Consider the following 26,910-nt stretch of genomic DNA (forward strand, 5'->3'; position numbering starts at 1 on the left):
AAGTGAATGTAAAAAAATGGGAAAAAAAAACATAGAAAGTGTTGGCAAGGATGTAGAAAAATTGGAAGCCTCATGCAATGCTGGTGGAAATGTAAAATGGTACAGCTCCTGTGGAAAAATGCTTGATAGTTCCTCAAAAAGTTAAACATATAGTTACCTGGCCCAGTCATTCCACTCCGAAAACTTGTACATGAATGTCCATAGTAGCTATTCATAATAGCCAAAAAATGGAAAGGAGCCAAATGCCCAGCTGCTGAATGGTTAAATAAAATGTGTGTGTCCATGCAACTGTTCAGCCATAAAAAGGAATGAAGTAATGATATATGCTACAGCACAAACTTGAAAACATTATGTGAAGTGAAAGAAGCCAGACACAAATGGCCATATAGTATATGATTCCATTTATAGGAAATGTGCTTTGCTTTGCTCTATGGAAAATCCATAGAAACAGAAAGCAGATTAGGGGATGGGGCAGGCAAGGATTGGGAATAACTAATAAGTGTGAGATTTCTTTTAGGGATAACGAAAATGTCCTGGAATTAGGTAGTGATGAAGATTGCACAAAATTGTGAATATACTAAACACCATTGAAATGTACTCTTTAAAATGGTGAATTTTATCTCAATTTTTAAAAAGGGGAAATTGATTATTAATGTTATATTAAGAAGAAAAGCACATCATGAGGGAGGAAAAAAGCAAAGCACAAAATAACATATGCATACTTGTTTCAACTAAAAAGGTATTGATAACCAGGGAAAAAGACAGAGGATATCATGAATTCGGTGTTTTTAATTTCTAGGCATTTTATCATTGTAGATAAAGTTGCTTAAAATTTAGTACTTTTACAGGCATATCTGCCAGAACATTATTGCAAATTATGCAAAGCTAAAATGTAGACCTATAAAGTCCTACATGATAAGGTAACTATAGGTTCTATAGTTTTATAATATAAAGTAGGAGAGGACAAGTCATTGCGTTAATAGAGTGCTTGTTAGGATAACCTGTGTTTTATTGGTGGGGAGATGATCAAAGGGACAACAAATTGCCCATATAAGATTTATCTTCCTGGTTTTGGCATGAGAATAGGGATGCAAAATGCCAAAGGGGTATTTTGAGAAGCAAGCCCTTGAGGTAGCCACCAGCTAGTTTTCTCTTGAAAGCAATCAGGAGAAGGTAATCAGGAGGATGTGAATTAACAGCTTTTCTAGAGGAATTTGAAATAAAGAATGAAGGCATTAAGAGGTACTCTAAAGTCCAAATTGCTACAAAGGGGTAAGGCTTGCAAATAAGAAAATAGCTCAAAAACCACAGGGAAAATTAGGATTAAAGCATTGTGGGTGGTTTTTTTAATTTACTTTTTTTTTTTTTTTTTTTTTTGAGATGATAGCTTGCTGTCTTGCCTAAGCTGGCCTTGAACTCCTGGACTCAAGTGATCCTCCTGCCTTAGCCTCCCAAGTAGCTGGGACTATAGGTGTGTGCTGCTGAGCCTGGCTAACTAATAAAGGTGATTTTAAAAATCCTATCCTTGTACAGGTACAGCCCTTTAAATTTTAGCTGGGCACAGTGGCTCACACACTTTGGGAGGCTGAGGCGAGCAGATCACTTGAGGTCAGGAGTTTGAGACCAGCCTGGCCAACATGGTGAAACCTCATCTCTACCAAAAATACAAAAAAAAACTAGCTGGGCATGGTGGCATGCGCCTGTAATCCCAGTACTCAGGAGGCTGAGACAGAATTGCTTGAACCTGGGAGGTGGAGGTTGCAGTGAGACGAGATTGCACCACTGCACTCCAGCCTGGGCAACACAGCAAGACTCTGTCTTGAAAAAAAAACAGTAAATAAAATACATTTTATGAAATCCTATTCTTGTACAGGTACAGCCCTTTAAATTTTATTTTATGCTAGAAATAAAAACTTTTGTGTTAGAAAACCTAGATATGTATTAGAATAAGTGATTGTCTGCTAAGAGAAGGCATCTGTGCCTGGGGATCCCCATAATCACTGGTTGCCACAACTGCTACTCTGACACTGGGGTGCTCCTGTCCCAGGAGGAATGGCTCCCTGTGACATAATAAGAAATATATATTTGTTCTCTGCCCCCGTTTAGGAGTCTTCAAAATGTAAGGTCTTTTTGCGTGCTAATGAAATGACTGGTACCTAGGGGCTACTGGATAACTTCAGGATGGTTGCCAGGGGAACCAACCACGTGATTAGAGGCTAGGAACTTTCCACCCTGCTCCCCACCCTCCTGGGAGGGGAGAGGAGCTGGAGATTGAGTTAATAATCAATCATGCCTGCATGAGGAAGCCTCCAAACAACTCCCTAGAGTACGGGAGTTCAGACAGCTTCCAGGCTGGTGAACATGTGGAGATGCTGGGAGGATGGTGTGCCCGGAGCAGGCATGGAAGCTCCGCACCTCTTCCTGAGTACCTTGCCCTGTGCCTCCCTCCGGTCTGGCTGTTCCTGAGTTGTATCCTTTTATAACAAACCAGTAATCTACTAAGTAAACTGTTATTTCTGAGTTCCATGAGCTGTTCTAACCAATTATTGAAACTGAGGAGGGAGTCGTGGGTTTCATAGCTGGTCAATCAGAAGCACAGGTGACATACTGGACTTGCAAATTGGTGTCTGAACTGGGTGGCAGGGGGCAGTCCTGTGAGACTGAGCCCTTAACCTGTAAGATCTCACACTCCGACTAGACAGCATCAGTATTGAATTAAATTGTAGGACACCCAGCGGTGTCCACCAAGTAATGGAGGATTGCTTGGTGTGGGAAAACCCCAAACATTTGGTCACCAGAAGTTCTGTGTGAGTATAGAAAACAAGAGTTTATCCCAGAACACAAGTTTTCTTCTGAAAGGTGCCTCTGAGAAGCCTGAGGAAGAGCTGAAAGAGGTTGACAACAGGAGCTAGATGAGACCCTGTTGGAGAGACTGTGGGGTCTAACAGACATGTTCCTGGAGAGGGTTTGGTCCCTGGCCAGAGCCACTTTTAACCTCTCCGTCTTCATAGGTCAAAAAATGTACAGGTTTTCCAACACAGCCTTGCAGATTGGGCCCACTTCCTTTATGACCCTGGTTCTTCCTGTTGCCTTTGAGCCTGAAAGGTCACAAATGGAGCCAAGGCAGCAGCTGCCGTCGCGGCAGATACTTCTAGGGCCTAAGCCTGCTGTCAGGAGGAATGGAAAGATCTAGATTGTTACTGTTCTGTTTGAGCTGTCTTGGTGGGAAATCTGAAATTCAGTGTTTTTTGAAGTGCTGATTATGTGAATTATTTTTATTTTTGTTTTAAACTTCAACACATTGATCTACCTAAACTTGGTGGGGAGAAGTCTCCCTCCTTCATCTCACAGAAAGACTCCCAACTTCAGCAGTGCTCTCCATCTGTCAAAACACCTTATGGCTGTGGTGTAAAGCAGCCACTGTCTCTTCCTAGTGCACTGGAGAGGAAGAGGGAGGGCCTGCAAAACTTCAACCACAGGATGGGGACTACGGAGGACAGATCAGGAGCTCATTTCCTTAGCGCACTTTGGCCATCAGATGTGTATGTGTGTTTAAAAGAAAAAAGTCCATGCTCATTTTTTTGTCTTAAAATATCTAAAATGTTTCCAACTGAAAAAAAAAAAAGACATGTATGTATCTGTGCCTTTAAAGATATATTACATATTGTTTCCATAAATCTTTCTGTTAGTAGAAAAAGCATAAGGATGAATCAAATGCTCTCTTATGAATTCAGACCAGGCATAGCCCATGAATAGAAAGGTTCCTAATCCCTCTGTATTTATCATCATTATCATCATTCTTTACTTAACTATAATATATAGAAAGTAATATGTTTGATATTCATATACCACCAGGAAATAACAGACGTTAACCTTTCACCATATGTGCGCCAGAGCTTTTTATTTTTATTTTATTTTTTATTTTTTATTTTATTTTATTTATTTATTTATTTATTTTTTGAGACGGAGTCTTGCTCTGTCGCCCAGGCTGGAGTGCAGTGGCGCGATGTCGGTTCACTGCAAGCTCCGCCTTCCGGGTTCACGCAATTCTCCTACGGCAGCCTCCCTACTGTCTGGGACTACAGGCGCCTGCCACCATGCCTGGCTAATTTCTTTGTATTTTTTTTAGTAGAGACGAGGTTTCACCGTGTCAGCCAGGATGGTCTCAATCTCCTGACCTTGTGATCAGCCCCCCTCGGCCTCCCAAAGTGCTGGGATTACAGGCGTGAGCCACTGCGCCCGGCCAGCTTTTTATTTTTTTATACATTTCACCTACAGCTACAGCTCTTCACCGTCCTGTTCCCTTTTGTCCCTGGAGTTAACCCTTTTTGAACCCGTTTGTCACTTACATTTGTATTTTTTAACTGCTATTATGTGTGTTCATATCCGAATTCAAAATAGTATTATTTTTGTGCTTGCATGTGTATATGTGATTTACTTAAGTGACATCCCACTATTTCTAACCTCTTAGGACATTTTTACACTCAACATTGTTTTGAGATTGATGCATATAGACCCAGTTCATTCATTTCCATTTCTGTATGGTAGTAGACTGCATACCTATCTACGGTTTGTTTATCCATTCCACTACTGATGAGTGTCAGGTTATTTCCACTTCTGGAGCCATTCTTTAATACATTTATTTAATTTTTTTTTTTTTGAGTTGGAGTCTCACTCTGTCTCCCAGGCTGGAGTGCAGTGGCACAGTCTCGGTTCTCTGCAACTTCCGCCTCCTGGGTTCAAGCAATTCTCCTGCCTCAGCTTCCTAAGTAGCTGGAATTACAGGGACATGCCACCACGCCCAGCTAATTTTTGCATTTTCAGTAGAGACGGGGTTTCACCATGTTGGCCAGGCTGGTCTCGAACTCCTGACCTCAGGTGATCCACCTATCTCGGCCTCCCAAAGTGCTGGATTACAGGCATGAGCTACTGTGTTCACCCTAAATTTTTTTTTTTTTTTTAATTCACAGGTTCTCAAGAAAAAAGCGATCAGAGAATGACATTCAGGTTAAAAAAAATCTTTGTATATGTCTTTTGTGTGTGTGAGGCTAATTTTTTTTTATTCTTTGTAGAGATGGGGTTTTTCCATGTTGCCCAGGCTGGCCTCAAACTCTTAGACTCAAGGGATCCACCCGCCTCGGCCTCCCAATGTGCTTTGATGACAGTCATGAGCCACTGCACCGGTCAAGTGTGGTGTCTTAATTCATTTGACTGAAAACTCCTATTTGGTGGGATTTATTCTTTTTTTAATTTTCTTTTCTTTTTTTTTTTTTTTGAAACAGAGTCTCACTCTGTCGCCCAGGCTGGAGTGCAGTGGCACGATCTCGGCTCACTGCAACCTTCACCTTCCAGTTCAAGCGATTCCCCTGCCTCAGCCTCCCAAGTAACTGGGACTAAAGGCACATGACACCATGCCTGGCTAATTTCTTGTATTTTAGTAGAGAGGGGGTTTCACGGTGTTGCCCATGCTGGTCACGAACTCCTGAGCTCAGGCAATCTGCCCGCCTCGGCCACCCAAAGTGCTGGGATTACAGACTTGAGCCATCGTGCCCGGCCGGTGGGATTTATTCTTTAGTTCTGAGATAAAGATCCAAACTAATCCTACCCCAGATTTAAGGGGAGAGGTTCGTACCCAATCTCATTTTTATGTGGCCTAGGTATTGTGTGATCAGTTCTCTTATGTTCAGCAATTGTGACCCATCAAATGGCCTACATCTACATCATAATACCAACTGGACTCAAGGAGCCCATCTGCTTTCTAATCCAAGGATATTTATAAGGGATTAACTTGAGTGTTCTAAGAAAAATTTGATACTGGAAAGAATCTTGCTCACAACAAAACATGCTTTCCAAAGAGCACTGTGAATGGTTCTGGAGTAGAAGCAATAAGTCGAGGAAGTATTTCACTGGTTACAAGTATTAGGGAGGTGGAAGATTTAGGGGAAACCTGGAAGGAAATATTTTCCTAGGAGAGGAGGGAGTATTGATGAATACCTGTGGTTCCTTAGGCATTCAAGTTTGAGTTAACTTTCAATTTATCTTGTTGGAGAAACAAACAAGCAAACAATACAGTTATAATACAAAATTTAAAACTTTCTTAATCTTTGAAGTTTGAGGGCTAGGCATGGAGGCTAGTGCCTATAATCCCCGCACTTTGGGAGGCTGAGGTGGGAGGATTGCTTGAGGCCAGGAGTTCAAGACCAGCCTGGGTAACATAGTGAGACCCTGTCTCTGCAAAAAAAAAAAAAAAAAAAAAAAAAAAATTAACATAAAGTTTGGTTATAACTTTGTATATATATTTTTTGAGACAGACTCTCATTCTGTTGTCCAGGCTGGAGACCAGTGGCATGATCACAGCTCACTGTAGCCTTGACCTCCTGGGCTCAGGTGATCCTCCCACCTCAGCCTCCCAAGAAGCTGGGACTACAGGCACACACCACCGTGCCCAGCTAATTTTTCTATTTTTTGTAGAGACGGGGTTTCACCATATTGCCCAGGCTGGTCTCAAACTTCTGAGCTTATGGGACCTACCCACCTTGGCCTCCCAAAGTGCTGGAATTACAGGTGTGAGCCACCATGCCTGGCCTAATTTTGTATCCATCACTTTTTGTTTTGTGCTATTTCTTTTCAAGTAGTTGCTCTCTAGTTTGTTGGCTTCCCATCCTGCTTTCCAGTATGGACAGCCCTTCATGATCTAATTCCACTTCCATTTTTATTCACACCTCTGGCAGCAATGATCCCAAACTGCAGCACTGTAGTTCTCTGACAGCACAACAATCTGCATCACACCTGTGTACTTTGTAATTGTGTTTCCCAGTGTCTAAAATGTCTGTCCCCTCACAAGGCAAACTTGTTTACCCAACTACTGAACAGATTTCTATTTTAACACATTCCAGTGTAGAAGTCTGGGGAATAAAAGAAGTTAAAGTGTTCTAAACTCCTTGAGATGTCAAAGATGCGTGTTACCATCTCTAAAGAAACTTTCTAAATAAGTGGTAAAAATATGTGTAACTAAAAGCTAATGGGGGAGGAGCTCAAATGAGATAATTATAAAAAGAAATTAACTCAAAAGAGGGAAATAAGGGAGAAAAAAAGGAGCAGAAAAAGTGGACTAAATAGAAAACACATAGTAAGACAACAGGTTTAAACTTATCAGTAATTATAATTGACTATAAATAGCATAAATGATTTAATAAAGGTAAGGGTAGTCTAACTGATTAAAAGAAAAAAACTAAACCAAAATATGTGCTATTTATAACAGATATCCAAAGGTTTTTTGTTTGTTTCTTTTGTTTTGTTTTTCCTTTTGTTTTTTGTATTTTAGAGACTGGTCTCACTCTGCACCCAGGCAGGAGTACAGCAGCACAATCATAGCTCACCGCAGCCTCAAACTCTTGGGCTCAAGTGACTCTCCCACCTCCGCCTCTCAAGTAGCTGGGACTATGGGTACACACCACTGTGCTCGGCTCAGAATACACATACTTTTTTTCTTTTTTTTTTGAGATGAAGTTTTGCTCTTTCACCCAGGCTGGAGTGAAGTGGTATGATCTCGGCTCATTGCAACCTCTGCCTCTGGGTTCAAGCCATTCTCCTGACTCAGCCTCCTGAGTAGCTGGGATTACAAGTGTGTGCCACCCCGCCCAGCTAATTTTTGTGTTTTTAGTAGAGACAGGGTTTCGCCATGTTGGTCAGGCTGGTCTCGAACTCCTGACCTCAGGTGATCCACCCACCTCGGCCTCCTAAAGTGATTACAGGTGTGAGCCACTGCGCCTGGCCACACATACTTTTTTATTACATACAGAACACCTACAAAAGCTGACCATATGCTGGCCCATAAAACGGACCTCAAAAATATTAAAGATTGATAATCATAAAGATGATCTTCTCTGACAAGAATGCAATCAAGCTAAAGGCAGTAACAAAAATATAACCAGAGAATTTCTTTTGTTTAGAAATTAAGACATAACACTTCTAAGTAGCCGACAAAGAAGAAATCAAAAGGGAAATCAGAAAATATTTTGAATGAAATGATAATAAAAATACATATCAAAATTGTGGAATGCAGAGGCCCAGTTCTAGAAAAGATGGAGTAAGCATCTTCCACCCTGTCTCTCCCACTGAGTGAAGCTGCACGGAACTGATATTTGAGGACCCTAGAAAGTAAATAGTAGCAGGTGGATTGGGGAAGAAGTCCAGAATTCAAAATACCACTGAACTGGTGGTGAGCTTCACATTTTTTCTTTTGGTATGCACTGGCCTGAACTCAAAGCAACCTCAAACCCAGAAATGGGCAATTGCACAGACAGACAGAACTACAGAAGAAACCCCCTAGGTCTGGCTCAAGGAGAGGGAAGACCCTAACACTCAGAGAGAGTGGAGGAAATTCTACCTTTTTTTCTTTTTTCTCTGTTCTTTCACACCCAGCCTCTAAGCAATCCCATGGCAGCAGTGGCGGTGAGGATCTGCAGGAGCCTAGAGCTCTGAGGGAGGGGAACTTCCTCTGATCAGAATTTATGGTGCAAAGAGGGCAAGGCAAACCTCCATTGCTTTTTCTCTCTGCTGCAAGGCCCCACCTGTGAACAGTCACAGGAAATGCATGGTAAAGCAGGGAAATAAAGCCCTGGATTTCTGGCCAGAGAACCAAAAAGAGGATTCCCAGGGAACCAGAAAGTACCAGAATGACCAGAAAGGAAGAGGACAAGAAGATGACCCCATACAGTTTTATGAGCTTCTGGGGTCACTTCCCAGTTGTACATGGGTGGATCTGACCCTAAACCACAAACCACCAGCAGAACTGCACTAAGAGATAGACCATCCATCACACAGGTCCCAGACCGGCCACTGGGTGACACACATCTGCAGAAGATCTGGATAGCACCGTAGAGGTTTTGAAATGAGAACTGATGTTGAAAGCACAGTCCACAGTAGGTTGATCAGAACTTGTGATTGAACCAAGCCAGGTAGATTACCTGCTAAAAAAGAAACATTAACACTTCCCAAAGGTTTTAAACAAGATCCAGAGTCTCATAACATAATATTCAAAATTTCCAGGATAAAACTCAAAATTAACTGGCATTTGAAGAACCTGGAAATCTCAACTCACATGGGAAAAAACAATCAACGGATTCCAATGTTGAGATGACAAAGATGTTGGAATTATCTAAAAAAGACATTAAAGTGCCTATTACAAAAGTGCCATGAATAAATGTGAACACTGTTTTAAAAACAAAAGAAAGGGCGAAAAGCCTCAAGGAGGAAATAGAAAATATAAAGAAGAACCAAATGGGAACTTTAGAACTGAAATATATAATAACCAAAAATGTAAAAGTTATCGCATGAGCTCTGTATTAAATTACTACCAAGGCTGCTATAACAAATAGCTACAAATGTAGTGACTTAAAACAAAACAAATGTAGTGTGTAATGTAATGTGTTCTGAGAGTGAGATGTGTGAAATGAATCTTACAGAGGTAAAATCAAGATGTCAGCAGATCTGCATTTCTTCTGGAAACCGCAGGGAAGAATCCATTTGCGTGCTCTTTCCAACCTCTGGAGCCTGTCATCAATCCTTGCCTCAAGGCCCTTTCCTTTATCTTTAAAGTGCATCAGTTTCACTGGACACAGTGGCTTACACCTGTCATCCCAGAACTTTGGGAGACCAAGGCAGGAGGATCATTTGAGCCCAGGAGTTTGAGACCAGCCTGGGCAACATAGTGAGACGCCATCTCTACAAAAAATAAAAATAAAAATTGGCCAAGCGTGATGACACACACCTGTGGTCCCAGCTACCCAGGAGGATGAGGCTCACTTGAGCCCACGAGGTCAAGGCTGCAGTGAGCCATGACTGTGCCACTGCACTCCAGCCTGGGCAACAGAGTGAGACCCTGTCTCAAAAAATAAATACATAAATAAAGTGCTGCATCAGTTCAACCTGTGCTTTTTTGTTTCTCACATTTGTGTCTCCCTTTTACAAGGACCCTTGTGATTACCTTGGGCCCACATAGATTATCCATGATAATTTCCCTCTCAATATTTATAATTTAATCACATCTGCAAAATCCCTTTTGACATATACATTTACTTATCCAGAAGTTCTAGAGATTAGCACATGGACATCTTTGGGTGGTCATTATTCTGTCTATCCAGGCTTAACAGCAGAACAGAGATGACAGAGAAAAAAGTCAGTCAACTTGAAGATAGATCAATAGAAACGATCCAATCTGAAAACCAGAGAAAAAAGATTGAAAACCTGAACAGAACCACTGGGATCTGTGGATAAAATACTAAAAAGGCAGCTGGGCACAGTGCCTCATGCCTGTAATCCCAGCACTTTGGGAGGCTGAGGCAGGCGGATCACGAGGTCAGGAAATCGAGAACATCTTGCCTAACAGGGTGAAACCCCATCTCTACTAAAAACACAAAAAAATTAGCCAGGTGTGGACATGCACCTGTGGTCCCAGCTACTCAGGAGGCTGAGGCAGGAGAATGGCTTGAACCTGGGAGGCGGAGGTTGCAGTGATTGGAGATAGCACCACTGCACTCCAGCCTAGGCAATAGAGCGAGACTCCGTCTCAAAAAAAAAAAAAAAAAAACTAAAAAGGTCTAATAGTTTTGTCATTAGAGCTCCAGAGAAGAGGAGAAATAATTCAGTGCAGAAAAACAATTTGAAATAGTGGCTGATAAAAGACATAAATCTACAGATGCAAAACCTCACCAAATCCGAAAAGGATAAGTCCAAAGAAAGCCCACCTTAAACACATCATAACTGCTAAAAACTAAAGTCAAAGAAAAAATCTTGAAAGCAGCCAAGGAAAAATGATACATTACTTATAGGGGATCAATGAGTTATATGGCTGTGGGTTTTGTTTTAGAAACCATGAAAGCCGGAAAGAAACAGAACAACACTTTTAAATACTGCAAAGACCATATATTTTAACTCCATTTTATTGATGTGAAAACTGAGGTCTAGAAAGATGAAGTGGTTGTCTCGAATCACAAGCCTGATTAATCCCATCCTAATATAATGACCACTTTTCTACCATGTTGTGGTTTGAATGTGTCCCCCAAAGTTCATGTGTTGGAAACTTAATCCCTAATGCCACAGTGTTGAGGGATGGAGACCTTTAAGAGGTGATTAGGTTGTGAGGACTCTGAGTCAGTTTTGTGTTGCAATAACAGAATACCATAGACAGGCAAATTTTTTTTTTTTTTAAAAGAAGACGTTTATTTCTTTTTTTTATTTTTTATTTTATTATTATTATACTTTAAGTTTTAGGGTACATGTGCACAATGTGCAGGTTAGTTACATATGTATACATGTGCCATGCTGGTGTGCTGCACCCATTAACTCGTCATTTAGCATTAGGTATATCGCCTAATGCTATCCCTCCCCCCTCCCCCCACCCCACAACAGTCCCCAGAGTGTGATGTTCCCCTTCCTGTGTTCATGTGTTCTCATTGTTCAATTCCCACCTATGAGTGAGAACATGCGGTGTTTGGTTTTTTGTCCTTGCTATAGTTTACTGAGAATGCTGATTTCCAATTTCATCCATGTCCCTACAAAGGACATGAACTCATCATTTTTTATGGCTGCATAGTATTCCATGATGTATATGTGCCACATTTTCTTAATCCAGTCTATCATTGTCGGACATTTGGGTTGGTTCCAAGTCTTTGCTATTGTGAATAATGCCGCAATAAACATACGTTTGCGTGTGTCTTTATAGCAGCATGATTTATAGTCCTTTGGGTATATACCCAGTAATGGGATGGCTGGGTCAAATGGTATTTCTAGTTCTAGATCCCTGAGGAATCGCCACACTGTCTTCCACAATGGTTGAACTAGTTTACAGTCCCACCAACAGTGTAGAAGTGTTCCTATTTCTCCATATCCTCTCCAGCACCTGTTGTTTCCTGACTTTTTAATGATTGCCATTCTGTTTATTTCTTACAGTCTTGGAGTCCTATGAGAGTAGGCTCCTAATAAAAGGATAAATTAGGGCCCCCTTCCTCTTTCTCTCTCTCTCTCTGTCTCTCTCTCCCGCCCCCACCCCACCATCTCTCTCTCTCTCATGTGCTCTCTTGAATTTCCATCTTCTGCCATGGGATGACAGAGCAGGAAGGCCCTCACCAGATGTGAGCTCCTCAACCTTGGACTTCTCAGCCTCCAGAGCTGTAAGAAATAAATGTCTTCTTAAAAAAAAAAAAATTACCCAGTCTGTGGTATTCTGTTATTGCAACACAGAACAGACTCAGACGTATTGATACAGCATCCTTGGTTTTTCTGAGCATGTGTTAATACATTCTTTTAGCTGCAAGTAACAGAAAACTGTTCTATCCAGCTCAAAGGGAAATAATGAAAGGAAGTCAGGTTCTCTGATGGAACTAAAGATCAGGAGTGCAAATGAGCATCAGGGATAAACTGAATTTGAAAAGAGGAACTCACCTCATGTTTGTCTGTTTCTGTATCCACATCAGTTTTACTTTTCCTTGGAGCTCAGGCTATTTTCCCACTCCCCATGACAGAAAACCAAGAGCTGCTGAGTTTACAAGTTGTAGGCCCCACCCCAGACTCTCATTGGATCCCAGTTCCAAAATTACCCCAGAAGAAAGAAATTGTTCCCACTTGGTTTTAGATGTGGACTGTACTGTAATCAGAGATTAGTGTAACCATGTATAAAACAGCTACTTTGGCCAAGCGTGGTGGCTCACTCCTGTAATCCCAGCACTTTGGGAGGCCGAGGCAGGTGGGTCACTTGAGGTCAGGAGTTTGAGACTAGCCTGGCCAATATGGTGAAACCCCATCTCTAATAAAAATGCAAAAATTAGCCAGGACTGGTGGCGGGCGCCTGTAGTCCCAGCTACTTGGGAGGCTGACGCAAGAGAACCACTTGAATCTGGGAGACGGAGGTTGCAGTAAGCCGATTGTGCCTTCTCACTCCAACCTGGGTGACAGAGAGAGACTCCATCTCAAAGAAAAAAGAAAAAGGCTACTTCCGTGGTAAACCTATGGTTATGGGCAGAGGGCAGTTTCTAAGAAATGAGTCAGAAAATAAGTAGAATATAATCATGAACAATAGGTTCTCAGTACAAGGACCTGCTGTTTTTTGCCCTTGACACACATTTCTCTAGGGCTTCTAACAGGCTACTCAAAAATATTTTCTAGGTTTATTGACTTTATAAAATCTACTTACTTGTATATTTCATCATTAAATGAAGTTTTTCAGTTTTCCTGCTCACTAGAATATTGAAATAAGTTCACTACTGCATGGTGTGGCAGGGAATGCGTACTCACTTCTCCCATTTCCACAGAGGGAAAGGAACTTCCACTTCCAGAAGGATATATTTTCTGTTCCTTCTCCCTCTCACCCATGCAAAAAGTGACTTATATCACTTTTTGACGTACGGGGAACAGAGAGGGATTTCTGACCAGAGAACCAGAATATACCCTTCTGATAAGGATATATTCTGGTAAGACTTGGAGAATGAGCTCTGGGTGCCCCGTCTTTTGGAGTGGCCAGTCCTCCATACTTGTCCTCAGCTCCCCATCCCCAGAGAGGTAGACCTGGAGATGCCTTGCTGTGCCAGTGACTGAGTTCGTGAATTCATTTCGAGGGGGATGTATTCGGAAATACACTTGGCTCAGATCAGAATCACCTTCTCTCACTCAGCTTTTCCATTAATGAAGCTGACTCATGTCTGCTTTCCCATTAGTGACCCTTTCCAAACCATAACACGTAGTTGTTGACTCAGAGAGAAAATTGTTCTTCTTTCATGGAGTAATACTACCATTTTGCAGCCATCCAGGATTTGTACATCTTATATTTTTTATACTCACATTAGTCATCTTCTCTTATATGATTTCAGGATTTTATCTCACACTTAGGTAGGTCATCTACACCTCCAAAATTATAAAATAATTTTCATTAATGGGTTTCAATAGATGGGGAATGGTACCTAACAGATACTTAAGTTTATAAGATTATAACCCTGAATTATGCCTTAAAATCAGTCAGGACCCTGGCTTAAGGATTTGAAATTATTTTATCTTTGGAAGAAACAGTTCTTCTCCACTCTAATGTCCTGGTCTCTCCATAGGTTTATTTGTATATAAGGTCAGCATGAAACTTTTGTGAAGACCCCACATCTTGTAAGAATCAAAGAAAGCATCAGAAATTCCAAGAGTTTCTTCAGCTTCTCTAAGTTGTGCTCTTGAGGTACATAGCTTTAATATAAACGCTGAAGCAGGGTTTTCTGAACAGGCCCAGACAGCAAATATGGGATCTCATTCTAGGGTCCAGACTTAGATACTTAAATTATAGATCTAAGGCTGTCATTATTCCTTCTGAATAACTTTATACCATTTCTTTTAACATTTTAATGTCAGAAATATTTTTTCCTATAAAGACGTATATAATGTGTCCAGCTTTTTGTTAAAATACCTCTTCTTGTCAAGTATTTCACAGATAAGTAATTTTATAGCATCAAACAACTTTGAACAGACTCTTTCTATATTAAGAGTTTTCTGTGTCAGCCGAGGGTTAGCTGACTCGCCGTTACTGGAATTGTGTTCCAGCTGGGTGAACAGCTGTGCATTTCCCCTTCTCTCTACACATGTCCCATGATGTGGCTGCTGCCACTGGCCATAGCTTGGTAGCAACCAGCAGAAATCCTGTATCGCATAACAGCTGTCATGACCTCTGAACCCAAATCGTATTTGTGCAAATACACCAAGATCCCCAGTCAGAATGGCTGTTACTAAAAGGCCAAAAATTAACAGATGCTGGTGAGGTTGTGGAGAAAAAGGAACGCTTATACACTGTTGGCGGAAGTATAAATTGGCTCAGCCATTGTGGAAGACAGTGGCAATTCCTGAAAGACCTAAAGACAAAAATACCATTCTACCCAGCAATCCCGTTACTGGGTCTATACCCAAAGGTATATAAATCATTCTTTTATAAAGACACATGCATGTGGATTTCATTGCAGCACTGTTCATAGTAGCAAAAACATGTAATCAACCTAAATGCCCATCAATGATAGACTGGATAAAGAAAATGTGGCACATATACACCATGGAATACTATGCAGCCATAAAAAAGAATGAGAACATGTCTTTTGCAGGGACATGGATGGAGCTGGAGGCCATTATCATTAGCAAACTAACACAGGAACAGAAAACCAAATACCACATATTTTCACTTATAAGTGGGAGCTAAATGATGAAAACACATGGACACATAGAGGGGAACAACACACACTGGGGCCTCTCAGAGGGTGGATCAGGAAAATAACTAATGGGTACTAGGCTTAATACCTGGGTGATGAAATAATCTGTACAACAAACCCCCATGACTCAAGTTTACCTATGTAAAAAACCTGCACTTGTACCCCTGAACCTAAAATAAAAGTTAAAAAAAAATACACCAAGATTCAATGTCTGGTTCATAGAGGTAACTAATATGTAGCAACCCCAGCAGTTACTTTCTCTTTTTCTTTTCTTTTTTCTTTTGAGACCGGGTCTTGCTCTGTTGCCCAGGCTGGAGTGCAGTGGCACGATCACAGCTCACTGTGGCTTTGACCTCCTGGGCTCAGGTGATTGTCCCACCTCAGCCTCCCATGTAGATGGGATTACAAGCATGTGCCGCCACACCCAGCTAATTTTTTGTAGAGATGAAGTTTTGCCATATTGAGGTTTTGTCATGTTGCCCAGGCTGGCCTTGGACTCCTGGGCCTTAAGAATCCACCCGCCTCAGCCTCCCAAAGTGCTGGGATTACAGGCGTGAGCCACCACACCTGGGCCCAGCAGTTACTTTCTATAAAAAGTAATGGAGGCCGGGCGCGGTGGCTCGTGCCTGTAATCCTAGCACTTTGGGAGGCCGAGGCAGATGGATCTTTTGAGGCCAGGAGTTTGAGACCTGCCTGGCCAACATGGTGAAATCCTGTCTCTACTAAAAATACAAAATTATCTGGGTGTAGTGGTGGGTGCCTGTAATCCCAGCTACTTGGGAGGCTGAGGGAGGAGAATCACTTAAACCTAGGAGGTGGAGGTTGTAGTGAGCCAAGATTGCACCATTGTACTCCACCCTGGGCAACAGAGTGAGACTCTGTCTCAAAAAAAAAAAAAAAAAAAACCACAGAAGAAGAAGAAGTAATGGAGGCCAGGTCCAGTTGTGGCTCACACATATAATCCCAACTACTTGGGCAGGCTGAGGTGGGAGAATCACTTTGGCCCAGGACTTTGAGGCCAGCCTGAACAACATAACGGGACCCTGTCTCTAAAAAATAAAAATGAAATAAGGGAGCACTGCTTACTAGCAGCCTTCACAATCCATGTTTAGAGGTGTCCAGGAGCAACCCAGGAGCTCAGAGAAGCTGCCAGCAGTTAAAAACTTATTAGTTTCCAAAAATCATTATGTATATTGGAGGGACAAAGGCCAGTCACCTTGTGGTTCACTTTGGACTTGGGAGTAGGTAGGTGGCAGCAATAAGTCCCTGTTGGTCTGAACTCCACTTTGCCTAAGACCTGATTCAGCCTGTGGGTGCTTCCTGACACCCCATGAAACTGATCGGTCCATAAGACATAAGATTTGATATAGATATATAGATTTTTTTTGAGATAGAGTCTCACTCTGTTGCCCAGGCTGGAGTGTAGTGGTGCGATCTTGGCTTACTGCAACCTCCGCCTCCTGGGTTCAAGCGATTCTCATGCCTCAGTGTCCCGAGTAACTGGGATTACAGGCGCCCCCACCACCCCTGGCTAATTTTTTTTGTATTTTTAGTAGAGACGGGTTTTCACCATGTTGGCCAGGCTGGTCTTGAACTCCTGACCTCAGGTGATCCGCCTGCCTCGGCCTCCCAAAGTGCTGGGATTAGATTACAGGCATGAGCCACCATGCCCGGCAAGATTTGATATTTTTATTGAGATCTTTTCTATTACAGAATACAAAATTGAAACATACAGAAAAGTAGAAAAATATACCAAATCCTACCATTTAGTTACAATGACTGTTTATGTCTTGGTGTATTTCGTTTATTGATTGATTGATTTGATACAAATATTACCTAAGGCCTCCAATGCACGGTGCTAGGCGCTGGGGGGTTGTGAGGTAAACTCAACGCTTTGGAGAGCCTGCAGCATTTCCCTCTAGTCATTTTCTAGATATCTCTGTACGTGCAAAAATGTTTCAAGCTTTTCTAAAATCATAGGAACAGTCTAAAAACTGTAAAATAAATCTCAATTTTATCAATAGTTTTGGACACCTTGGACGCCTTAACTTTACTTGAACTAGGAATATGTTGCTCTCCTTGCTATTCTCACTATTAGTCATGAACTCAAAGTGGTTAAGATGAGAGATGAACTGGGAATCAATTAGGGAAAATTATTTTTGGGGGGTGGAATATGGAGGACCTCTCCAGCTCCAACTCCATCAGCTTTCTTTCTTTCTTTTTTTTTTTTTTTTGAGACAGATTCTTGCTCTGTTGCCCAGGCTGGAGTGCAGTGGCAGTGATCTCGGCTTCCCAAAGTGCTGGGATTACAGGTGTGAGCCACCGCGCCTGGCCTCTATTAGCTTTCTAATGTCCTCAGAGTTACTTGTTCCTTCAGTGTTCATGCTGATGGATAAACAGCCTTCCCTCCACTGGAGGCTGTCCTTGCCTCTCCTAACTGGGGGCTGCCATGGTTCAGTCTCCCCTCGGCACTGAAGCAGCCACTCTTCTGGGTCTCAGTCCACCTCTTGCTTGTGTAGTTCCTGGTCCTCAACAGACCCTGTTGAGCATGGTCCAGGACCACTTCATGCCTTGACAGACTCCATTTGGAGACTGTGGCAGATGCTGTTGATGTCCCACATCCCCTTGGCCCATCTGAGACTGCCTATAGCTGCAACAGACAGCACCCAGCATGCTAATAGCATCTTACCTCCAGCACCTGTGTTTTCTCTCTCACTTCTCTCTCTGGTTCTCAAAACAGATTCACCACCATTTTCATGTTTTCTGAAATCAGCTATTTACAAGAGTGATTGCTCCCATGAGTGTATTTGCTCTGTGTGTCTGCTCTTCCATTAGCAGCCAAAACTGGCAAGAGGGGATTGGAGGTGGAGATGGAGGTGGAAATGCAATGGGGCTATATTTCTACCATAGGTACTTCGTACTTTGTATGTGTGTTTAAATCGACTTTTTTTGATTAAAAAAAAGTCTATGATTAGAAAAACTATATATGAAACAGCACACAGACCCATCCAGACCCTTAATCCCTTCCTCCAGAAGCAACAACTATTGTCAAATTTCTGATGTATTCTTCCAGAAATATCCTAGGGATATAAAAGTACAAGCATCTTAAATAGATTCCTTTTGTTTACATACATGGGAGCATAATATACATAACATATATTTAAACTTCACTACATATATTGGGGATCACTCCAAAATAAAGCTACTTCACTTTTCCCCCACAACTTTAAGTAATGTGTTGTTTGGAAATCCCAAGATTTATATAAGCTCTCCCTTTTTAATAGATATTTTGGTTGTTTAATCAACTCATTTCCTATCACAAACAATTCTGCCTTGAATATTCTTACGTACATGTTTTTACACACATGTACAACTATACTTTTAATACTTGATATAATTAAAATGTTCTCTTTTGATAATTAGCAGGTGAGAAATAGTATCTTCTTGTTTGATTTGTATTTCTGATGCGTAAAGTTGGAGGTTTACATATGTTTATCAAACTACTTCTTTTTTATTTTTATTTTTTTAAGACGGAGTTTCGCTCTTGTTGCCCAGGCTGGAGTGCAATGGTGCAATTTCAGCTCACTGCAACCTCTGCCTCACAGGTTCAAGCAATTCTCCTACCTCAGCCTCCTAAGTAGCTGAGATTACAGGGATGCGCCACCAAGCCCGGCTAATTTTTGTATTTTTAGTTGAGACAGGGTTTCACCATGTTGGGCAGGCTGGTCTCGAACTCCTGACCTCAGGTGATCCACTCACCTCGGCCTCCCAAAGGGTTGGGATTACAGGTGTGATCCACCGCACATGCCCAGTATCAAACTATTTCTATTCCTTCTTCAGTGAATTGCCTATTCCCATCTTTTGCCTATTTTCTATCTTATTGATATGAAAACTAGAATTTCCTTTGTTGAGAATATTATTCTTTTTAGGCCAAACTTAAAAGTTTTTAGACAGTCAAATTTATTTCCTTTTTGGCTTCTCGGTTTTATGTATTGTTTTAAAAACCTTCCATAGTTTAAAATTATTTTATGAAATAACTTGATAATGTTTTCTAGTATTTTCTCAGATTCTTTTTTACATTTAAGACTCTAGGCCAGTGCAGTGGTGCACACATGTAATCTCAGCTACTTGGGAGGCTAAGGTGGGAGGATATCTTGAGCCCAAGAGTTTGAGGCTATGGTGAGCTACGATCATGAGCTTTGATCATGCTACTGCACTCTAGCCCGAGGAACAGAGAGAGGCCTTGTTTCTAAAAGAAAGAAAAAGAGCGAGAGCGAGAGTGAGAGTAAGTGAAGAGAGAGAGAAAGAAGGAGAGAGAGAAAGGAAGGAAGGAAAGAGCGAGGAAAGAAAGAAAGAAAGAAAGAGAAAAAGAAAGAAAGAGAAAGGGAAAGAAAGAAAGAGAGAAACAAGGGAAGGAAGGAAGGAAGGAAAGAAGGGAGGGAGAGAGGATTCTGGAAATTATTTTAGAGTAAAAATCAGCTCATATATATATATATATATATATATATATATTTTTTTTTTTTTTTTTTTTTTTTTTTTTTTGAGACGGAGTCTTGCTCTGTCGCCCAGGCTGGAGTGCAGTGGCGCAGTCTCAGCTCACTGCAAGCTCCGCCTCCCGGGTTCACGCCATTCTTCTGCCTCAGCCTCCTGAGTAGCTGGGACTACAGGTGCCCGCCACCACGCCCGGCTAATTTTTTGTATTTTTAGTAGAGGCGGGGTTTCACTGTGTTAGCCAGGATGGTCTTGATCTCCTGACCCCATGATCCACCTGCCTCTGCCTCCCAAAGTGCTGGGATTACAGGCGTGAGCCACCGCGCCCGGCCAGCTCTTATATTTTTATCTTTTCTTTATTTTTCATTTGTAACCTTGACTGTTTGATCAGTGATCCAGCTTTTGAGGAGTTCAGAACAATCCAGATTTCCCAGGTCCTTGGGAACATGACTGAACCTAGCTTATTGACATGTTGCTGGTTGTGACTTCGAACCCCTAAGCCTCTCCTGCTCTCTGAGCTTTTGGTCCAGAGCCCAAGAGGAGCCTGTGCACCATTCTCACTGGGGCATGTGGGCTCCAGGTGGCCCCTACAGTGACCTGGATTGCCATTTCACTCGGAGTCACAGGCTGTAGCGCTTCCTCTGTAAATTCAGCCCTGCCTCCCTCCCCTCTTCCCTCCCATCCCATCTACACACTGCCCTGCCAGCTCTTCCTTGCGGAAATTTGCATCATGGGCCTATAGGGACTGCTTCACTGAGCCATGGTCTGTTCGGCTGCCCTGCTGCTGCTCCTGGCCACAACTCTTCCCCCGCTGGGGTCACCAGTTGCCCAAGCATCCCAACCTGTAAGTGATACTGGGATGAGACCCAGGGAAGGTCTGCAGAGGCGACAATGGGGACCTCTGGTTGGGAGAGACAAAGCATGGAATGAAAGGATAGGTAGTGGGTAAAGAGCTGAGGGGAGAGGAAGTAATGTGTAAGGAAAGTGGATGCTTTGTTATGAGATCTCTGAGAACTCAATTTTATTTTCCTGGGTGTGGAGGATAGTTCTTGTTTCCTTATTTGAGTCCCTGTAAACTCATATGATACCTGCTGTACTTTGGATAAAGTCTCATTCAGTCAAGCTGGCCATTTAAAAAGAAAAAGAAAAATTTTGCAGATTTGGAAACTATTGGCTTACAGGATGGGAGAGAATCTGAGGAAAGACATCAGAGTCTAGAGGGTGCCTTTCCATCTGTGTTCTCCTCAATAGATAGCTATACCTATGCCTATGTCTATGTCTATATATCACTAAGCCTAAATCTATCTCTATTGCTAAATCTAAATCTATCTTTATGTAAATATATATCTGTATCTGTATCTAAATCTATCTATATCTATATCTTTTTTAAGACATGCTCTCACCATGTTGCCCAGGCTGGACTTGAACTCCTGGGCTCAAGTGATCCTCCCATCTCAGCCTCCCAAGTAACTGGGACTAAAGGCACGTGCCATTGTGACCAGCTTATACTCATGTCTTATCCATATTCATATCTATATCAATATCTGGTTTTGGATAGATATCCACACGCACACACAGGTGCATATAGACAGGGCTCAGGTCTGTGACACAGTGAGCCCCTCCATATTTCCTGGAGGAAGGACTTCCTGGTTCTCTCTCCTTGGCCCAGCTCCTTCCTCACCTCCCTACCAGACAGACCCCTCCCTGCCTGCCCCATCCCCCTATCTTCTAGCTTTGGCCGATGGCCCAAGGGCCAGACAATGTGGGCCCAGACCTCCACCCTCACCCTGACAGAGGAGGAGTTGGTGAGGAAATAATGTACAGGAACCAAAGACGAAGGAAAGAGGCTGCCTTCTGCTCACCCTGCTGTCAAATCCTACAGAAGGAATAAACTCCCTAAGAGCCTGGGCCCCAGCCAGCTCTGTCCAGCTCCACTGCTGGAGCTCCAGACCCAGCCATTTCAATTAGCCTAGAGGCCCAGGGACAGGTAAACACAGGAAGGAATTAAACAAAGCATGTTTACTTCCCAGGGCGTGCCTGGTTCCTGGTCTTGGGTGGGATAGCAAGGTTCCAGGGGTTGCATCCCTGGCACCCCCTAACAGAAGCCTGCTTTCCCTTCCTGATGTGTACACTTGATTCCTGGCAAAAAGAAGAGCTGGTTGAGACTGAGTCATGCTGGCTGAGACTAGTCAGCCTGGCCCCTGGGGTGCCTTTGGAAGGGATTTGAGGTCTCCCCTCTGTGTTCTGTTCCAGAGACAGAGTCAGGCTGGAGGGGAATCTGGATCTGGGCAGCTCCTGGACCTCCTGGACCAAGAGAATGGAGCAAGGGGTGAGTGGATGGACAGGAGGAGGAGGGAGGGGGAGGAGATGGGAGCCGGGAATGAGGTGGAAACCCAGGACCCAGAGAGGAGAGGGCGGGTGCAGCGAGGGAGTGGTGGCGAAGAGAGAGGACTGGCTCTGATCACAGTCGGACAGGTCTGTGACCAGTTCTCTAGATGAGAGGCCTGGAGATGAACTATTTGTCTTTGGAGCCTCATCCATAAAATAGGTGTTGCTGGATGGATGACGTGAAGCTGTGTATCTGAAGGCACCGTGCCTAGGGGAGGACTTGTTCCCTTCCTGAGCCCTGTCTATATGCACCTGGACAGGCTGTGGGAGAGGGTCTGCTCTGCATTCCTGGGACTGGCCAGCTAGGTGAGAGAATCCAGAGGGGACCGGCTTGTGGCCTCGCTGGCTGTCCTCTCCAGCTGTCCGCTGTGCCCCTGTAGAATCAGCGCTGGTCTCCGTCTATGTACATCTGGACCTTTCAGATAAGACCTGGCCCCCTGAACTCTCCAGGACGCTGACTCTCCCTGCTGCCTCAGCTTCCTCTTCCCCAAGGCCTCTTCTCACTGGCCTCAGACTCACAACAGGTACCACTTGCGTGGGAAGGGGGCTGAGAGTGAATGAACATGGGCTCCCGGGCCTCCTGCAGCCAGCTTGCCTGAGACTCTGTGAGCCCCTCTGTATTTCCTGGAGGAAGGGCTGCCTGGTTCTGTCTCCGTGGCCCAGCTCCTTCCTCACCTCCCTATCAGACAGACCCTTCCTTGCCTGCCCCATCCCCCTATCTTCTAACTTTGGCTGATGGCCCAAGGGACAGAAAACATAGGCCCAGACCTCCACCTTCACCTGTTCCCTGGTCCCTGAGACATCTGCTGCTTCGAGTCCTGACTGAGGAGGCAGTCCTGATGCATGGGCCTGACTGAGGCACCTGTAGCTTGGGGATTGGTCCAGATACCCAGCCCTAAAGCCTCTCAGGCATCAGGCAGGTGTCTGCCCTGCCCACCTAGCTTCTTCAGACAGCCTGCCCACCCCCTCTTCTCTTCTCTCTGTCACAGAGTGTAAGGTCAGCCACGAGGGGAATTTCTATTGTGCTTGCCTCTCTGGCTACCAGTGGAACACCAGCATCTGCCTCCATTACCCTCCTTGTCAAAGCCCCCACAACCACCAGCCTTGCGGCTGCCTTGTCTTCAGCCATCCCGAACCCGGGTACTGCCAGTTGCTGCCACCTGGTAAGGAAGGTTGGGAACTTGGAAACCAATGGCCTTAAGTGAAATAAATGTTCTCAGTGGTTTTTTCCTCTCTGAACCTGTAGTTTGGCCAGCTGGTCCAAGCACAGCTGCTCCTCTGGGTGGGAGAAAAAGCCAGCCATCATAGCAGATCACAGGCCCTGAGCTTGGAACCTGAGTAGGGAGACTAATGAGAGAGGCCCCAGAGACATAAGGACAAGGAGAGAAAGTGCTGGAGTGACTGCTTTTTACCCTAGGAGGCAGGAAGCAGCTCCAGTAGCCCCAAGATACCTGGGGGAGGGAGAGGCATAGACCAAAAAGGTTCTCTGTTTGGTTTCCAATAACAGATAGAGTCTTCCAGGCTGGGCTGCACCGCCACATTCAGATGCCCATCCAGGGACCAAAAGAAAAATTTAAAAAGCTAGGGAGGGAGTGTGGAGGAATGGGCTCCAGAGTCAGGGGAGAAACCATTGCTCAGCTGCATCTGAGGGCCATGAGTCCCTCCTCCAGGGTCCCCTGTCACCTGCCTCCCTGCAGTCCCTGGGATCCTCAACCTGAACTCCCAGCTGCAGTTGCCTGGTGACACGCTGAGCCTGACTCTCCGTCTGAGCCAGGAGGCCACCGACCTGAGCTGGTTCCTGAGGCACCCAGGGAGCCCCAGTCCCATCCTCCTGCAGCCAGGGACACAGGTGTCTGTGACTTCCAGCCATGGCCAGGCTGCCCTCAGCGTCTCCAACATGTCCCATCACTGGGCAGGTAGCCAGCCTGTCCTCTCCTTGCCTCCTTTCTCCTTCTTCTTACTTCCCTTCTTCCTCCCCTTCCTTCTCTGCTTTCCTTCACCTCTTCTTCCCACGCCTCCCTCCCTTCTCCTTCCTTCTTTTCTTTCCACCTCTTTCTCACCCTTTTCATCTTTCCATTTACCCATTCTGGGGAAACAAAGGCTAAGAGGTCCTTTGGTGTGAAAAATTGCAATGTGGAAAATTCTAAAAATGGCCAGCTGTTTTCACTGTGGTCTGGGACTTCTGAGACCCTTTTCAGGGTTTACAAAGTCACAACTATTGTCCTAATATGCTAAGATGTCATTTGACTCTTTGACTCCCACTCCCTGAGGTGTAGACAGTGGCCCTTTCCAAAGGCTACAGGGCCGTCACGAGATTGAATGCAAAAGCAGATGGGAGAACCCAGACCTGGGCAGGATTTGCAAACATGTAAAACAAACTCACTTGTCTAATTGTGTTTTGGAAAATGTAGTTATTTTTCATAAAAATGTTTCTGTTAACAAAAATACTACAATTCTCCACACAAAATGTGGAGAATGTGGAGAATACCGTCTCACTGTCTGCTGAGAACAGATCCATGTTTTTCAAGATGCTAAAATGGCAGGGGTGGTGCAGGAAGGGCATCTGCTCTAGGGAGAGCATGAAATTCACGGGCATGGGCTGATAAAAGAGAGATCTCTTCTACCTCCTAGAAATCCTTCTTGGGGACAGGGAATGTCCACCAAACGGGCCATCCTGGGACCTTGCTTGCTGGGGTTAAGCACTGGGTGGCAGGCAGAGGACGGGAGCAAGGCTGTGGCTTGGAAGGCAGCAGAGATTCTGTGGTACAGCAAGGCCCAGAGGAGCCACAAACTGCAGCACACATGTGTCTGCAGGTGAGTACATGAGCTGCTTCGAGGCCCAGGGCTTCAACTGGAACCTGTACGAGGTGGTGAGGGTGCCCTTGAAGGCGACAGATGTGGCTCGATTTCCATACCAGCTGTCCATCTCCTGTGCCACCTCCCCTGGCTTCCAGCTGAGCTGCTGCATCCCCAGCACAAACCTGGCCTACACCGCAGCCTGGAGGCCTGGAGAGGGCAGCAAAGGTATGAGAAGGGGCCAGCAGTCAGGGGTCAGAGGGACCAGGGGGCAGCTAGTCTCCTCCAGGCAGCTGGGTCTTCAGCTCATGAGAAACAGAGGCCACAGTTCAACCAGAGAGTGGGGTCCAAGGCCAACACTGTTTTCTACCCCGTCAGAGCCATGCCACGTCTATTGCCATAACATAACCGCATGTGTATAGGAAACTTTTGCAAAATGCTGTCATCTACACAATCTCATTTAACTCTCTATGGAATTAGTTTGATGATAGTCCCCATTTTACAAATGAGGAAATGGTGCAAACTGAGTCCTAGAGCTTGTTAGAGACCCCACAGTCCCCTCCAGCAAAATCCAAGCTCTCTTCCTCTGTCCAAGTGGAGCCCACACATCATTTGGCTCTTCCCCACTGCTTCCTCTGTTTCTGAATTGCTAGAAAGACTGAAAGAGCATGTCAGAGCCTGCTGGGTTCCAGGCCTGTCCCTGGCCCAGTGACAGTTCCCTTCTTTCATTTTGCCCTCAGCCTCCTCCTTCAACGAGTCAGGCTTTCAGTGCTTTGTTTTGGCTGTTCAGCGCTGCCCGATGGCTGACACCACGTACACTTGTGACCTGCAGAGCCCGGGCCTGGCTCCACTCAGGGTCCCCATCTCCATCACCATCATCCAGGGTACGCAGGCCTGGGGCCCAGTGGGCTGGTCCCAGCTGCTTGCCTTGGGAGCACAGGCTCTCTTGCATGGCATGTCCCTGCCCTGGGCAACAGGACCAGGCTTTGGGGCCCGCACAGGCTTCTGCCCAAGGAGAGGCTCAGGTGAGGCTGTGATTGCTGAGTACCCCCTGCTCATCATTCTTCAGATGGAGACATCACCTGCCCTGAGGATGCCTCGGTGCTCACCTGGAATGTCACCAAGGCTGGCCACATGGCACAGGCCCCATGTCCCGAGAGCAAGAGAGGCATAGTGAGGAGGCTGTGTGGGGCTGACGGAGTCTGGGGGCCCGTCCACAGCAGCTGCACAGATGCGCGGCTCCTGGCCTTGTTCACTAGAGCCAAGGTGAAGCTTCCACCCTGCTGCCCACACGCCCCCTCCACCGCCCACCCCAGCCTGTCTAGGACCCAGCTTGCAGACCCTTTTCCCCGAGGCCCAGCCCACAGGCTGTTCAGCTTCTCTGAACTGGAGCCCTAGCAGAGCCGGGAAGTAGGTGTGGGAGGGCTCGAGGGGGCCAACCATCTCCATGGGGCTGGGCTGCTCTTCTCAAACCATCATTCCACCACGTGTCCCGCTTCCTGCTGTCTCATCTGTCTCAGCTGCTGCAGACAGGCCAGGGCAGTCCTGCTGAGGAGGTGCCACAGATCCTGGCACAGCTGCCAGGGCAGGCGGCAGAGGCAAGTTCACCCTCCGACTTACTGACCCTGCTGAGCACCATGAAACACTTGGCCGACGTGGTGGCAAAGGCCAGGATACAGCTTGACCGCAGCGCCCTGAAGGTGAGATTTCTGAGCCACAGTGGGGGCCAGCTGGGCAGTCGGGGGGTGAAGACTCCCCACCTGCGGGCACTTCTGTCCCTCTGATGTCACCATGGGCTGTCGGGCAGCAGACCTTTCCAGAGTCCAGGGGCCTGCTCCCGGTCCATTTCTCCTCTCAGACACCAGTCTCTGAGGCTGCAGAATGGAGAAGGCCTGGCGCTGGGAGCACATGGAGGTTGGAGGCAGGCAAGGGTGTGGAGACATGAGGCCCGAGGCGTCTGTGCGCATACAGGCGTGTGGCTATGACACAGACAGGAAATTTCCATGGA

General features: G+C 44.9%; 1 protein-coding gene across 3 annotated transcripts in view; it reads left to right on the top strand.

The window, feature by feature from the left end:
- Positions 1 to 26,910, top strand: part of ADGRF3 (adhesion G protein-coupled receptor F3) — a 41,931-nt gene that overhangs the window by 10,553 nt on the left and 4,468 nt on the right. The window contains exons 1-10 of one of the 3 annotated variants that reach the window (XM_009237469.3): positions 20,479 to 20,656; positions 21,411 to 21,523; positions 21,972 to 22,047; positions 22,487 to 22,630; positions 23,096 to 23,269; positions 23,777 to 24,022; positions 24,921 to 25,130; positions 25,643 to 25,786; positions 25,972 to 26,168; positions 26,423 to 26,602. In XM_009237469.3, coding sequence (XP_009235744.2) covers positions 20,479 to 20,656; positions 21,411 to 21,523; positions 21,972 to 22,047; positions 22,487 to 22,630; positions 23,096 to 23,269; positions 23,777 to 24,022; positions 24,921 to 25,130; positions 25,643 to 25,786; positions 25,972 to 26,168; positions 26,423 to 26,602 — 1,662 coding nt within the window. Of the gene's footprint in view, positions 1 to 20,478; positions 20,657 to 21,410; positions 21,524 to 21,971; positions 22,048 to 22,486; positions 22,631 to 23,095; positions 23,270 to 23,776; positions 24,023 to 24,920; positions 25,131 to 25,642; positions 25,787 to 25,971; positions 26,169 to 26,422; positions 26,603 to 26,910 lie in introns of those variants that run through there. The other 2 variants (XM_002812209.3, XM_024242500.2) reach the window with 2 other exon arrangements.

The sequence above is a fragment of the Pongo abelii genome, chromosome 12 (genome assembly GCF_028885655.2).
Source record: "Pongo abelii isolate AG06213 chromosome 12, NHGRI_mPonAbe1-v2.0_pri, whole genome shotgun sequence".
Classification (NCBI taxonomy): Eukaryota; Metazoa; Chordata; class Mammalia; order Primates; family Hominidae; genus Pongo; species Pongo abelii.